General features: G+C 32.8%; 2 protein-coding genes across 3 annotated transcripts; one reads left to right on the top strand and one right to left on the bottom strand.

Annotated features, from left to right (window-relative positions):
• The first annotated feature begins 6,506 nt into the window (after window positions 1–6,506).
• Window positions 6,507–11,557, top strand: LOC132949252 (uncharacterized). Of its 2 annotated transcripts, XM_061020037.1 has the most exons (8): window positions 6,507–6,574; window positions 8,448–8,614; window positions 9,342–9,499; window positions 9,612–9,836; window positions 10,685–10,833; window positions 10,910–10,997; window positions 11,142–11,216; window positions 11,335–11,557. In XM_061020037.1, exons 3-8 carry the CDS (start codon window positions 9,371–9,373, stop codon window positions 11,461–11,463), a joined length of 795 nt encoding a protein of 264 aa, XP_060876020.1. In that variant the 5' UTR covers window positions 6,507–6,574; window positions 8,448–8,614; window positions 9,342–9,370; the 3' UTR covers window positions 11,464–11,557. The 2 variants fall into 2 exon arrangements, with proteins under 2 accessions (XP_060876020.1, XP_060876021.1); XM_061020038.1 differs by lacking the exon at window positions 8,448–8,614 and having other exon boundaries at window positions 6,510–6,574.
• Window positions 11,478–15,802, bottom strand: LOC132949251 (SET domain-containing protein SmydA-8-like). Its single transcript, XM_061020035.1, has 6 exons — window positions 15,728–15,802; window positions 14,744–15,010; window positions 13,185–13,756; window positions 12,115–12,488; window positions 11,902–12,008; window positions 11,478–11,786 (listed from the first exon to the last, which is right to left on the bottom strand). The coding sequence occupies exons 1-6, from the start codon at window positions 15,797–15,799 to the stop codon at window positions 11,628–11,630; spliced, it is 1,551 nt and encodes a 516-aa protein (XP_060876018.1). The 5' UTR covers window positions 15,800–15,802; the 3' UTR covers window positions 11,478–11,627.
• Window positions 15,803–15,921: the final 119 nt, after the last annotated feature.

Genomic DNA, 15,921 nt, shown 5'->3' with positions numbered 1-15,921 from the left:
CTACAAATAGCTATCTAAAATAATTCAAATTCATTATAATTAACAATATTGTAGTAGGTACGTTCATCGGCCAGCATCAGTTAAGGATTTATGGCCCGTTAATTTTTTTTTAAAGACAATTATTATTAATAATTACCTATGCGTAGGTAAATTTTATATTAGATTCTGGGTGGAGCGATGAATGTATTGATTTTACAATATGTGTTTTTTTTGTGTATCTATGTGTAGTGTGTACACGTTGAAATAATGCTTCAATTTTGAACTTCAATATCTCAATTTTCCGGCGAGAAAATGAATCTAGTTAGTACATATGATGGGAGTACATATATATCAAAATTTTAAATTCCCATGGGAACTACTGCAGTAGTTTCCAAAAGCGCCAGGAAAAAAAAAATAAAAAAATAAGGAAAAATGGTAATTTTTACGTAAAATCTGTTTTTGACAAAATCAATATTGCTTTCTGGTGTAACTCTAAAAAAAAGACCGACGATACATGTTATTTTCAATGAATGTTTATATTAGCATTTTCTATACACTATACAATTTTAAAAATATTTTGACTCATGTTAAGCTATTTAAAAGCATATGATATTTTCGATTAGGTATTATTAGTTTTTTTTTTATTGTCTAGCTGATATATATTTTTTTTTATTGATCCAAAAAAGTGAAAACAGACACTTTAAAAATTAAAATCTTTAAGCTTGAAAGCTTGTGTTGAAGAGAGGGAGTTATTATAGTTAAAAATATTAAATAATATACATAACATAACATAATAAACATAATAGAACAATAAGATAATGAAATAATATAAAAATCTAAACAATATAGTTATAAAAATTTTACAACTGTAAAAGTATAATATAATATAGACTTAATATTATAACATTACATTTCAAAATAGATAAACAAAGAAAAATCAAATAGACTTTACATAAATACAAATATTTGTGTACAGTATACAACATAATATTTAATATTCATAGAATCACCCATTATTGTATTTTTTTAAAATTCATATAGCATAGAATTAAAAATTGTTGGTCCCAAATAGTCTACAAAAGACTGACCATCAGATTTATTTGTATATTTAACAGGTGAGTCATAATTTCTAAATTCTCTTTTAGTCTTTAATTGCCCAAGTTCTTGGATAGTGATAATCTAATTTAGCATGCTTCAATAAATGTATTATCACTATTTATTTATATAATTATCTTAATTGTAAGATACCAAATTCCCTGTAATTTTATTTTGTAGATCCTGTAACATAAATTTATTTAGACAAATTCTGACAATATTATTTTGGTTAATTACTGCATTTAGAATGTTATCGCGAAGGCCATTCCATACTAATGTACCATATTGGAAATTAAACTGATACAGTGCATAGTGAATTATTCTAATTAGCTTACCTTATAAGTTACTAATATGTAAATTCCATTTCAAGTTAATATCGAATATTACACCTATGTATCGAATTCTATCCACTTATATCCAATATATTACTATATACAACGTCACCCACTTACCATCTTTTTATTTTAGATTCTGAGCGAAGCAACAAATGTATTGATTTAATAATGATGTGTGTTTTTTTTAAATTTTTTTTTATTTTTGTGTGTTATCACCTTTTATAGGACAGTAAAAATGCTTGGATTTTCTTCAACAGTAACTTTTCTGATAGGAAAGTGAATCTAGTTGGTACTTTGTGGGGTCAAAAGTAAACATTTCCCAAGAAAAGTTAAGGAAAAACGGGAATTTTTATGCAAAATCTGTTTTTGAGAAAATCGATTTTGGTTTTTGGTGCAACTCTAGAACAAATGACCGTAGGTATACATGACATTTTTACTGAATGTTTATATTAGCATTTTCTATACACCATAACATTTTCCAAATATTTTGAATTATTTTGAGCTGTTTACGCAGTAGCGTATTTTGGGTGATTTATCGGGGGGTGTCCAACATTTAATTGAACCTCTCAAACAAGTCATCAAAATCAAAATCGAAACATATTACATTTTCTGTAAGCCCATTAAAATAAACTTTTACAAACTTAGTTGCCAAATAAATTGAGACGGCGACGGCGGCGCTTTTCAGTAGGTGTAGCCCAAACTATAGCCACGGTGTGTTTCGCCTCACCTATTTATTTATTATAAATGTATAAAAATTTATTTGGAAACGACTGAAAAATTACTTTTAAAACTTCACTTTTTTTGTAATACGTAAAAACTTAGACATAACTGGTTTATTTTGCATTTTGAAGTATAATTTTAGAATAATAATAAAAATAACAATATTATTTTAAACATTTTAAATTATAATAATATTGTATAATAGTTGATGACACATTGATTCGTTATTTCTATAATTCTTATTAACACATTGGAGACCAACTATTTTTATTTTGTTATTGCGTTTGAGACAAGCACCGTGTTTAACTTTAACGCGACTATTGTTATGTTACAGAACTATTTTTAATATGTTGATGCGATAAGACAAGCACCGTTTCTAACGCGGTACTTGCTTGCACGTCTAAAAGACGAGCACCGTGTTTAGAACGGTGTCGGTGTGTACAAAAAAATCGATTTATAATATCAATATTTTATTTTTTTATTAACTGAAATGAAAAAGTCTGGATTTTGAAAACTTCAAGAATTTGTTTTAAATAGGAAAATAAGAAAAATGTAACTCAGTAATGATAAGTTGGTGGGTAATTTAGCTAGCTTTAATATAAAATATTAATGAGAGAGATTTTATATCACACCTAAGCGCCAAGCGGTATAATAGTATAAGCGGTTGAATCCATAAAAACGTCGGCGTAAACAGTCCAAAATTTCTATTTTTTAACTTTTCTCCTCAACTATGATAGCTAGAAAGTTGGTCGATAAGTTATCAATGATAACTCATTAAAAAGGGATTATCAAGTAGATACAAAATGTGGAATTAAAATTTTTTTAAAAATATTATTTTACTTTTCACAGATAAAAAAAGTTAATAATTTTGTTGCGGCCTGTGGGTATTTCAACTATTGTAATGACCCGGTGAGATTCAAATAATTTCTGGATATCCCTGATAAATTGTAGATAAGTCTCTGTCTCGTCGAATCTAATCAAATTAATTTCAGTTTTGCCGTTTATATAAAAATACCATTTATTTTATAATTACTAAAATAAATGATAACACTAATGTCCAATATATTAGGATTTTTTTTAAGTCGGGGGTGTCCAGACATGAAGAACACCCCCCCCCCCCCCCCAAAAAAAAAAAAAAAATACGCCACTCTGTTTACGGACTTTTTTAGTTTGTTTTTCTATAAATATCAATAAAATTTTATTTGTTGGTTAAAAATGCTTGAAAATTTAATAGAAGGCTCCTAGTATATTGTTTCAAAGGCAGATGAAAAAAATTACAAATCCATTGACACAATTTTTTTTATAAGCATTTTAAGTTCAAATTTTGACAAAATTTAAAATTTAATAATTATTTTGTAGTTAAAAACTTATAAAATGTTCAACTTTTATAGCTAAGGATTGAACATTTAAAACAAGGTTCCACATAAATAGGTAATATGAATTACTTTATTCACAATAATATCATGGCTGACTGACCGTTTTCGCTCAGAATCGTTTTTATTAAACAATGATATTATATCATTGAATTCAAATTTAACACTATCCATTACAGTGACCCACTTGTAATCAGTTGTACAGCTGAACGACATCCACTTACTCACTTTTTTTATTTTTAATATTAAAAATAATTACAATATGACAAATAATTGTCAATTTATGTTTTTAGAAAACTTTTGACTGTAAAAACATTTATCAAAGTAAAGTAGTTTATTATTTTTAAATTGTAATTGTTTTTGAAGACGTTAGACTCATTCATTTAACAGGAATAACTTTTCCTATTTATCTAAGTAACCTTTTTTAGGACACCATTGAGTGATTCTTTCTATAAATATACTCATGATTATTTTTACTCTTAGCATAAATGCATATATTATAATATATGCTTATGTTAACTAATACAGATTGCATACTACTTATTTAAAAAATGTTTTTTATGACTAGATCAACTTTATTTAACGAAAAAAAATTACATTTAAAAATAAACTACAAGACTTAAACAAATGTTTTTACAATCAACATATTTCTAAATACCAGAATTACAAATTGGCTATTTTTTATTTTTTATTTTCAGAACCTAGGTGGCTAGGTGTTTAAAAATAAAAATTTGAAGATTTTATAATATTATACATTTAGCGTATGTCAATGAAATATATATACAAAACAAGTAAAAAAATATTGATAAGAACAAAAGTTATTTAATTGGTATCAGGTCTTGAGCACCCGCAAAACTATTAATTATATGATACGCTGCACGTATAGACTACTATGTTATTGTTACTACAGTATCTTTAACTTTATACGTTTAATTCTTCTGTGCCTACGGGTGTTTCATTAAACTCCTCCTAAAGGCTGGACCGATTTTGAAGAATTTATTTGTGCGTGTTTGAGTGAGTTCCTCAGGTTCCTGGATGGTTTAGACTTTAGATTCGCAATTGGGCCTTATAAGCGACTCTCCACACCAGGATTTAGAGATATACGATTGGTTACAGATATACAGCTTACATATTATAATATTAATAAGAGAAATCAATTTAAATTTTTTTTTTTTATTTATTTGGTTGCCACTGGTTAATCAGGCAGATGATTTAAAAGCATGTATCAAATAGTCATGTTTATGGTTGCAAATAAAGAAATTATATCTTAAAACAAATACGAGAGTTTGTTGTTTGAAGCTTATATACTATATAATATATAGGTCATAGGTGCTCAAAAACTACTTAAATGATTTTGTAAAAATCTAATATTGTTCTTGTAGGTATCAGGGAAGTTTAAAGAGTAGTTTGTACCACGTTCGATTTATATCGATTTATATTATCCAATCCACCACAGGCGAATTTTCCATCTTGGTCAAATTAGTTAACAAAGCGAAATACACCGACGCAAATTTTCCAGTGAACCGAGGTATATCAAAACCAAAATACACCTATATATCGCTATATTTTATAGATATTTTTTCATTTTTTCACGGGCAAATTTGGGTGACACAGCTAAAAATGGATGTTTGTTTATTCGAAGTTTATTGACTAAAAATCTACTAGAACGTTCTACTAAATTAGATTCCTTGAGACTTGGAGGGTGATTATTGCTCTTTATCAACTCCTATAGGTAGCTAAAGGGTAGTTCACTGATGAAATTTTTTTCAGCTTACCTACTAAAAAAGAAAATTTTTTTTATCTAAGCGGATTCCATTGGTCACATATTACTTTTAAAATTAAAAAAATATGGCATATACATTTGTTTACAGATGAATTTATAAAAAAAATACAAATCTTTGGCACGGGCAACGTCGAGCGGAACAGTTAGTTATAACAATATAATTTGTAATTTTGACTAGGCACCTATATTTGTTGTAAACTATTTAGGTATAACTGTACAAAGTATAATAAGTATCGATTATCTAATAGAAAAATTGGTTCAGATCCATTTTATCTTCACCTTATATTTAATATAGTATTTCCCCGGCTAACCACCGACTGTTACTAAGCTGCTAGACTTCCATCACCGTAACTCACAGGCCAATCAATTGATCCCAAAATATTTTCAGATGTTGCACCGCACCTTCTTCTGCATCCGTGGGCATGCCTATGTAGTCGGCACTCATACACGTTGTCTCTGCCGAGAATATCTTGTCGTTTAGTCCGATGTCTTTAGTCCATAGATACTGTAACACTAATTTGTGTATACTTATTAGTTATTAATTATTATATTATTAATTATAAAATATTATAATAGTGTATGTACCTACTGAATTGTATGGTGTGTGGTTGCTTTTAATGTCATTAATTCAAGTAATGTAAATTTGTTGGTTAGTCTTTAACAGCACTGAAGGGCGAAGACCTCGTATTATAATATGAGTAGGTAGGTGCATAGAAATATAATACGATATTATACTCTATGGCCTATATACCAACTATATAATATATAATATGACGTCTGTCAAATGTTTCTTTTTATTTGTGAGTTTTGCATCCATATGCATAGTCAAATAATACATATATATTATATATACAAAGAATAATTATGTACAACATACAATAGTATATGACCGTTTTACATTAAAATAACATTTGAATGTATCAGATCATCATGATACACTCTATATAGGGAATATGACTGGAGGATTTGACAATATAATCGCTCATTTATAGCGATTGTTATTTACATTGTTAAATCCTCCAAATAAACCCTGTATGTATATTAATTATTATATATAATATGTATATATTTACCTATATAGTTTAATAATGATTAATGAATATTAAAATGGTAATGAAATTAGCAGCAGGTCACTCGGTTAGCAACATGTTTAGTAGTTATATACCCCCACCGTTCAGCTATACGGGAGTTTTTTTTTACATGTAGACAAGGAAATGATGGCAAGATTCAGCCAGTTTGTGAACTCAATTGAGCTGGTGTATATAGTCCTCGAAAAATTAGTGCTTCTCGTAAGTATATACAATATTGATTATAATGTTATAAAATTTAAATTTTATAAGGATTAGATTTCGATTTTATTTTATTTTAAAACGATATTTATTTGGATTAATATACACTATAAATTATAATATTGTCTTGTTCAAAATATTTATTTATATTTTAATTACTTGGGTGAACTAATAATTTATTAAACTCATTTACTACATTTACTCTCAATCAAAATCATTTTTTACATTTATTTTCAAATCATAACGAATACATAAAAAACTGAATTAATTGGTGTGTCTATAAAATAGAAAAAAAAAATGGTAGAAATGTTATTTATACATGAAAATAACTAATTATTTTTTTGTATAGTTTATTATTTTAATTTATTATTTTTTTCTATGATTTCATATAATAACTTATGAGCTATTATAATTTGATAGACAAAAATTTAATTAAATATAGGTACTACGATAATATTTTCAGAATTTGTACTTACCTAGTTAATTTCAGGTATATCACTCAATAAAATCGTTTATTTATTAAATGTTATAATACATGAGGTGAAGTTGTGAAATATTTTGAACAACCAATTGGCTATTCATATTCCTTATATATAATAATGTGGCAATATCCAATGGGCAATATTAAATGTTTAGTAAGAACCATTTCGATAATAATTAAAGTTGTTGATATAACTGTTAGTTATTTAGTTATCAGCTAAAATATAAACAAAATATTATGAATATTTTAATCGTTATTTAATTTTTGATTTTTCTTTTAATTAAACTGGTTTATTATTTTATTAGTTTTTATTTAATATCGACTTATGTAGATACCAATTACATATCCGGGGGGGAGCAAGGGTCTAAGACCCTCGAGAGTCCAGAAACTAACCACGCAAATATTTTCTATGTATATTAATTCTTATTTTTAAAGAAATTGTATAGGTAATCTAATTATTTAATTATTTATGGTGTTAAAGTTATTTATTTAATAAATGTTCAAGATTCTTAATATTATTTGCATTTGTTGTATATTTGTCCCCCCCCTCTATATCCTCTTTCAGGACCCGTCGCTGGTAGATCTGCAAACGTGAAGTAGGTAACCAAAAAACTTTTTTTACCATTTACCTGTAAAGGTATTATTATTATTGAACTAAACTTGTTTAACTAGCTTAATTCCATTGAACTTTCGTGAGAATAGAAATAACTGCATAATATTATGAGAAAACATATTATTGTCCAATGGTTCCGTCTAGACAACTCGCCAAAACGATTATTTTTTTGTTGGCATTTTGGATTATTATCACCCCAAGTTTCTTAGAAATAGCTAGGAGTGGGTATATAATACGTGCACGGCGCTGTCGTTGAAATAACACAGTTTAAATAAATATGCCCAGAAGTAACGATTAATCATTGGTAAGATTAAAATCGTGTATGCTAATCAGTAAGCAAACCGGTTGGTCTGTGCTTATGACGGTAAACAGTGCCGGGGGAGCTTATACCGTGTCCGTCACCTTTCCTCCAGTCGTAATTAGTTGCAATCGTCATGAATGGAACAATTTCTCGAGAGAAGACTTTGGATGGTTGCCAAAAGTAGATTTACTCCAGGTCGATGATCCCCGGCATAACCGGCTCGTATATATTTTTTTATTAATTCATTTCGAGTGTGAAATAATCATGTAAAATAAAAGCAAGTACTGCAGATATCGTAATTATTACAATGTACCTCGTCTACTTGCACCTATACATACATGCGTTTTTGGAAAATTTAAATATTGCAGGGATATTTGACGCCGGGCCCCGCCGAAAACATGTATTATAATATGTTTACTGAACCTACATGTATGCATAATAATATACGGTACCTATATAATATAATATACATTTCTAGTAACGAGATTCGATTCATTCAATGGGCCTCCCGTTCTCGTAATTAATATCATCCTACCTCAACCCGAAGCGCGTCGTTTACCACGTGGCTACCTGCCAAAATATTACTTGAATGATACGGCGATGTAGTCTTCCGATACACAAATACTATAGATGAATGGATATTGGGTATGTTATACGCGAGACTGTATTCGCTAAGAATCGTCTTGTATGTCGTTATTCGTTACTGGATGGTGGGTTGTATATGACCTAATAATATAATGGTTTAAACGTAGGCTAATGGCCTTAGGAGCCAAAGCCTATGCATTCCAAATAAAAAAAAAAAATTAACTGTAATGGTGGCATGAAACATTTTATTGAAACTTTCACGGTAAATATACCTACTTTCAAGCGGCTGAGGTTCGCACGAACGAGAGCATGCAGATGGTGCCTAATTGGTAAACAGTAATAAATAATAATGATAATATTCATAAAATATATATTAGGTATATGATAATTGACCAGATTGGTATATAATATATTAAGCAGTACCTATATAACAATAAACTGTTTCACGTGTATCGGATTTCACGATTATATAGTACAGAAAATATCGGTCACTGAAATTATGTCAACTATTCAGAGGTGCTCGCTATTTAGAGGTCTAGGGGTCTAGGGGCTAGTTAGGGGAGGTTTAACTATATATATTATATTCTTTCGATTTTCGTTCGATGTAGTAGATTGTAGATATAGATGATATAAAATATAAATATTCCTACTGGGATCTGCATTCTCCAATAGTCTCAGACACACGCGGTAATACGCGGTACCTACACGAACCTCATTAATTATACGATCAAATCATAACCTGATTATGTATTTAATTAATTTTGTATTATTTGTTTTTATTTATCAGGTGTATTTAAGGATAAATCGTTTATTCAAATGATTCCAAGCTCTTTAGATACCAAAAAACCCGTCATGAATTATTTGCTATACACATCTGTGTTGATGTTCGGCGTACGAGCGTCTGCAGTGGGGTCGAACAATAATTATACTCTCAGGCGACACAAGGTACGTAGGGTACTACCGTGTAACAACTACCTTCACAATGACGTCATATTTGTATGATAAATAATAATACGTTTACACTTGCCCTGTAAACGATGCAATTATTGAACCACAGGTCCACAATATAGTTTTGTACCCGGACAAGCATTCGTGGTGCACGAGCACGCCCATTAAACAAGTCATATCCGACGTCGATTGCGATCCCGTGGAGATTGACAACCTCGTTTGCCTGGGCGCGTGTTTCAGTTATTCCATACCGAGGACGGTTCCCGCCAACAACGGCGATGAAGTCAACTCGTATTGCGACTCGTGCCAACCCGTAAACACGCTATGGATTCCTGTGAGCATGATGGGAAATATAATTATTATACACAGGCACTGAGGCACTAGGCAGTACTTACTTCCTGTTGCTATATAAATTATACTTTTTGATTCAATAATTATTATACGTCGAAATAGGTACTCAAAAAAATATTCTGCTTCGAAGTACGAAATTAAAAATGTATTTTGCCAAAAAAAACACGTTTGGTATGGCTTCAAATTATTTAAATTATATACCAAAAGATTTCTAATAACGTTTATAGTTTTCAAAATAATGAGTGGCTTACATTAACTGAATTACCTACCTATTTTATGTAGAATGTATATCAAATATTGATGTATAGGTATTACTTCCGTGTGCCAGTGTGAAACTTTAGGTATATACAACATACCATATATACCTATCCAGAGAGGTGCTAAATTATTATTGTTGATAATAATTACCATTGTGCATATATTTATATGTATAACTTTTAGTTAGTGACAACATCGTACCTACATTACGATTTGAAATATCTATACTAAAAATCATAGGGCTATAATCTTATGTATTAGAACGATATAATGATTGTTGTTGAACCATTTTCCGGACCAAAATAAAAAGTTTCAAAGCATTAAGCAATAGTGTTGTCGTTGTCTATGTCACAGTCACTTGGTACCTATATGGCAGAATAACATTCAAAATGTTTAAAAAAATATTTGAAACCCAATAAAAATGGGCTTGGTCGTTGGAGGGGTTGGGAGGCAAAGTCCACCCTCAGTTTTTCCCGGTACCTGCAGTGTTTATGCGTTTTAATAATATACCCTCGCTAGTCAGAAAATTAGGTTACTTTTTATCTATAAAATTAATAATTATAATCTATATAGGTAAAACTGAAGTGCAGCGATGGGTCGAATCATACGAAACGTGTACAGCTGATCAAAGAGTGCCGGTGCTCGTCCTGTAGCCGACACTGGGAATTGGAAAATCCTCCGGCGGACGTCACGGACGAGGGAACCTCCATACAGACATCGAGGTGAGCTGGTTGGGCAATTGCCGTTTGTTATAATTATATACCGATTAACTCACTGATCAGTGATAGAATGATTCAGATTTATGCAACTAATGAAACTTGAACAAAATGATAACGCCGAAAACGAAGAGTCTTCTACGGACGCGGTCTCGAGGTCGGCGGAAGACGTCAGTACATTTATGTTATATTAATAGTTATTATAGTTATTACCTAATTACCTACGTATTTACGTACAAATTTGAAAACCCACTTGTACGCGATTTATCATTTATGTATAATTATCAGTGTATCGTTTTCACGTGGATTTTTAGATACTGGACGCTGTCAACTTGACTAGGCTAGCTTACGAGAAAAACATTTGGATCCGAGGTCCGCATCATTCGAAGGTGAGTTTTAAACGAAACAAATATAATATATTATACTTGTACATGTCAAGTAAATAAGTGTAGTATATATACCATGACCACGTCGCTTCAGTTACCTATAACGAAATCGGATTTTCAGGTGCTATTAAGAAAAGAAAATATGGTAAGCGCGTCAAACGTCGCGGCAAATGACGATATCGCAGCCAACGACGATATTGCCCAACAATATTTGGGAGAAGACGTGGCCGATAAGAATAATAAACTTTAACACGGATTCTTAACTATTTTATAATATTATATAATTATATAATTTTTTTTTCACTATTTGCATCAGTTATAAATATAATAATATAAAATCACAATTATGTTGAATTCACAATAATATTATACGATCTCGATGGTTAGGAAAACTCCTGATATAAAGGCAAATTATCACATGGGTGCGCTGCCGATCGATTCGTGTAATTTTTTTAACAACAAGTCCAAATCTATGGCGTTCTGTTTGCACTGGGCGGCCATTTGACCTTCAGGCAATTCTTTCGGTTCGTATTTCAACAAATTTTCGGCTTGTTCCAGATAGGACTTGGATCTCTGTGCAAAAATTAATACATTATGACTATAATCGTTACATATATGGATATATCTATATAATAATTTATTAAAAACCACGTGAGCTACAAAGACCCGAGCGCGCGTGAAAACTCACCAACAGAGCCTCCATTACGGCATGGGTGTCATGCTGGGATCTCCTAGCGTCTTCCGCCATTACGGCGTGCAACTCGAACATCAGGGCGCCGCGTATTCGGCATTCGGCTACCGAAACAAAAACGATAATAATAATGATAAATAAACAAATACAACTCCCTCTCGTGAATACGGCATAATATATAGCTATAATACCTAGGTACGCAAAACTCACCAGGGAACAACGCGTCCGCTACTTTTAAGACTTTCAGACACAGCTCTCGTTTGTGGCTCAGCTGTTCCGTGGACAACGTATCCAACGGCTGGCCTTCCAGCTGCCCGTAGAGTTGTGCCAAGTTCAGGCGGACTTCGGTGAAGTAATAGTGGTTGGGGTGCAAGTCGCCGGCCGACACGTAGTGGTCAAGGAACATATGACAGTGTTTCGGGTCGCGGCGGTTCATCGCTGCCATATCTCGACCCACGTGGGCCAGCGAGAGTTCGATCCGGTTTGGGTCGGCGACAGTGGAACAAAAGTTGCACGTCCATTCGACGTCGAACGGGTCATCGGTAGACGGATGGACGTTCGGCAACGAGTATCCCATACAGTCTCTGAAAAAGCGAACGCATGTAACACATATTATATTTTGCATGTAAAACGATATAAGCTATATTGCCTATTTGTATGTACAATCTACATTGTACATGGTACATAAACAATATTATCGATAATAATAGTAAATTACCGTATTCAAACCATTTTTTACACATAATTGTTCATCATAATTATATTTCTAAACATTTATAATATTTTTAGTTGTATACATATAGCACGGCTTATACATAATATATATTATGCAATAAATTATAAATCTATTTATCTATATTTTATAATAGATAGCCATATATTTACTAATAAACATTAATATTTTCTAAATTTATTTTTGTGAATATTTAACCTTTACGTTCCTCTAAATTTTAAAATCTAATTTTGAAATTCACTTGACACTCGTTCCCGCAAAATCAAAATTACATATTTAGCGGGCGCTAGAAACATGTCTTTTCATCTTTTTTATAAGTACCTATAATATATTAATCCAACGTATTTAATATTGGGTTAGGTACCTACCAGGCCCCCCACATCAAATGTTGGGACCGTGTACTAAATGTATTTTCGGACCCTATAAAATAAGTATTCCTATCAAAATTTCAAAATTTCAATGGGCCCCAGCCGGGCCCCTGAACTCCAAGTCCAATCACCCTCCCCTTGTGGGAGCTCTGGTACCTACTATAAAAAAACTAACTTACTCAGTGGCGCACTTGACTCCGCTAAAGTACGTTCCGAGTTCCGTGGGGTCGGAACACCTAGGACACTTGCAAACGAAGAATTTCGTGTCGGCCAGATGGGCGAGCCGCTGTGCGGTGCCCCACAGCACGTCTGTGTACGAGATGGACAGGTGTCCACCGCTCTCGACAGCCGTGGCCGCGGTCCTGATTAACAGGTGGCCGTCACGCGTGAACGACTTGGAGCAGTTTGGCACGCAGCTGTGCTCCAGCATCGAGCCCGCGTCGTAGATGGCCACGTACGGTGGATCGGTAAGCGGGACTTCGTGTCCGTTGACCTGCACGATCCCGCACACTCTGAGTATCTCGTCGGCCGGCCATTCTGTCGGGTCTAATTTGAAAAACCTCCGCAAGTGGTCCGCAATCCATATGCGGTCCGTTTCGTACTTGGACCCACCTCGACGACTGGCGCAGTGGGACTCCAGCTTGGTTAGTTTGGCCCAGACTTCCGGGTTGTTGTGCTTCTGGTACAGGCACCTGATCACCGTGATCGACTGGTAGCTGGGATGCGGGTTCGTGAAGTCTTTGATCTCTATCTACAGAGGGATAGGGTGCAATAATCATCACAGTTGTATTTGTATACGCAATAATCATCTATCAACATTTATATAGAGAGTCAGACAGAAGCGTATTTAAGGGCTCAGGCTGCACATATCAAGGGGGCGTAAAAATCTTAATATACCTATCGCAAAATAGAAGGTAATCTATCATGATGAAATAGGTTTTTTTTAAATTTAAATTTAAAACTCATAAACCATAGCCCACAATGCATATAGCCTGTAACGTCGTTTTCTTTTTAAAACTTACACGTAACTACGCAAGTACAAGTAGGTATACTATTTTCGCATTGTTTTCTTGTTCCCAACGTTTTATTATGTTATGACACTCCAACCTAAGTAATAATTGTAGTATATTAGTATGGCAGTATGCCTTTTAATTCTTACGGCCATCAGTATCCAGTCTACTCAGTAGATGTATATTAATATTAGTTGATGCAACTAACTGTATACGCAGTGCGCTTATATTCCAAATAGGTTTTCCTGATTTAAAAAAATAAAATTGTTATAGGTATAAGTTCTAGTAGCCAGTAGGTATGTCCTTATACATAAGTACTATTGTTAGAGTTATTATTTTTATATTTATAACACCAGGAACAATATTAAAAAAGAAAAATCTACTATATTCATTACCTAGCATGTTATAATTAATTTTCCGGTCTTTCATCAACAATATAGTATGTACCTACCTATTTTCAATTTAATATTCGGAAACAGAACAAAAAATATCCCGCAATTATTATACTTTTTTTTGTCTAAAAAAACTATTAAAATATTTGAGAAGTCAGTTAAACGGTTCATATCGTATTATGTAGGTACCATTTGCTATATTATATAAAATCATAAAATATTGTTGAAGAATTGTTTTCTATTTACAAAACGGTACATTTCCGTTTTACCACCTGCGGAATTCGCGGGTAAAACGGTGCGCCTCCATCACTTATTGACTAATTGTCCCTCACTCACCTTCTGCTTTCTACGCGTCACTGTCCAGTCGCATTCGGCCTTGTGCCATTCGTCATCCGAACAGTTGCTATCCGGACACATCGGCCAACCGCACCGTTCGCACCTCACCGCTGAGTCCGCCGTAATCGACTTCAGACATCCCAGACACACAGGCCGTGTGACCTGCGACGGGCCCCGGATAAGCGGCCGTTCGACGAGCGCCACTTGCCACGCAGCCAAGTCCACATTAGCGGCCACGTACCTGCCGACCGTAGGGTCTTCCGCCACCTGAAAGACCGCGCGGCGTTATAGCGCGACGATGTCATTCGGGTGACACTAGAAATTATTTTTAGCCGCGTTTGTGCTTATCCGGATCCTGATTTTTAGACACTTATCAAGTATATACACTTATTATAAGACCACGTAATATTTTTTAAACATTTTTTGATTTTCACGGCATTTCAGCCTCAAGAATAACTGTACGGTGATGACATTTAAGTAGGAAGACGGAGCTAGTTGTCACACGGGTTAGTTGTTATACTTGTTATACACATATACAATGTTAATAACTGTGAAACCAGATGGTATCTAGCCATCTAGGCACCTATTTATGTTCGTTATAGTGACTAAGTTTATTTACTTGAGACAACTATAACCCCACGTCAATATTCCATATTTAAAAAAAAATAGTCCCCCTCCAAAAAAAAAATCGAAACTTTACACTGGATTATTTCTGGAAACTATAGAATATACTAGTCTGAATTTCGCATTGAATATAACGCCGTTTTTGAATTAATCAACTGAATTTTAACCAAAAATAAATTAAAAAACTTGAGACATTAAACTAAAGACGGAAGTATTTCACAAACGACAAAATGCTTATAAATTAATCTTATATAACTATTTGGACGGCGTTTTCTATTCAGTGTGATGCCAGATAAGTGACGTAGGTATCTACCACGTTTCAAAAAACACAATTATATTATGAAACGCGTTTTCTCTTACCTTGATCAATTGTTTAACCATGATGGTTGTCCAGATCGTCGCGTTGTACTGAGACGTGCGATCGCGGAGCATATCGCGCCGGGATATACCTATAAATAGAAAGCATATGGAACGTCGTTACACGAGAAAATGGTGGCGGGAGAACGTGTATAATATCGTAAGTTTAAAAATAGGATCGATCTCAGAACAAAAAT

The sequence above is a fragment of the Metopolophium dirhodum genome, chromosome 7, assembly GCF_019925205.1.
Source record: "Metopolophium dirhodum isolate CAU chromosome 7, ASM1992520v1, whole genome shotgun sequence".
Lineage (NCBI taxonomy): Eukaryota > Metazoa > Arthropoda > Insecta > Hemiptera > Aphididae > Metopolophium > Metopolophium dirhodum.
The sequence above is the reverse complement of the archived record's forward strand: the minus strand, read 5'-3'. Positions and strand labels throughout refer to the sequence as shown.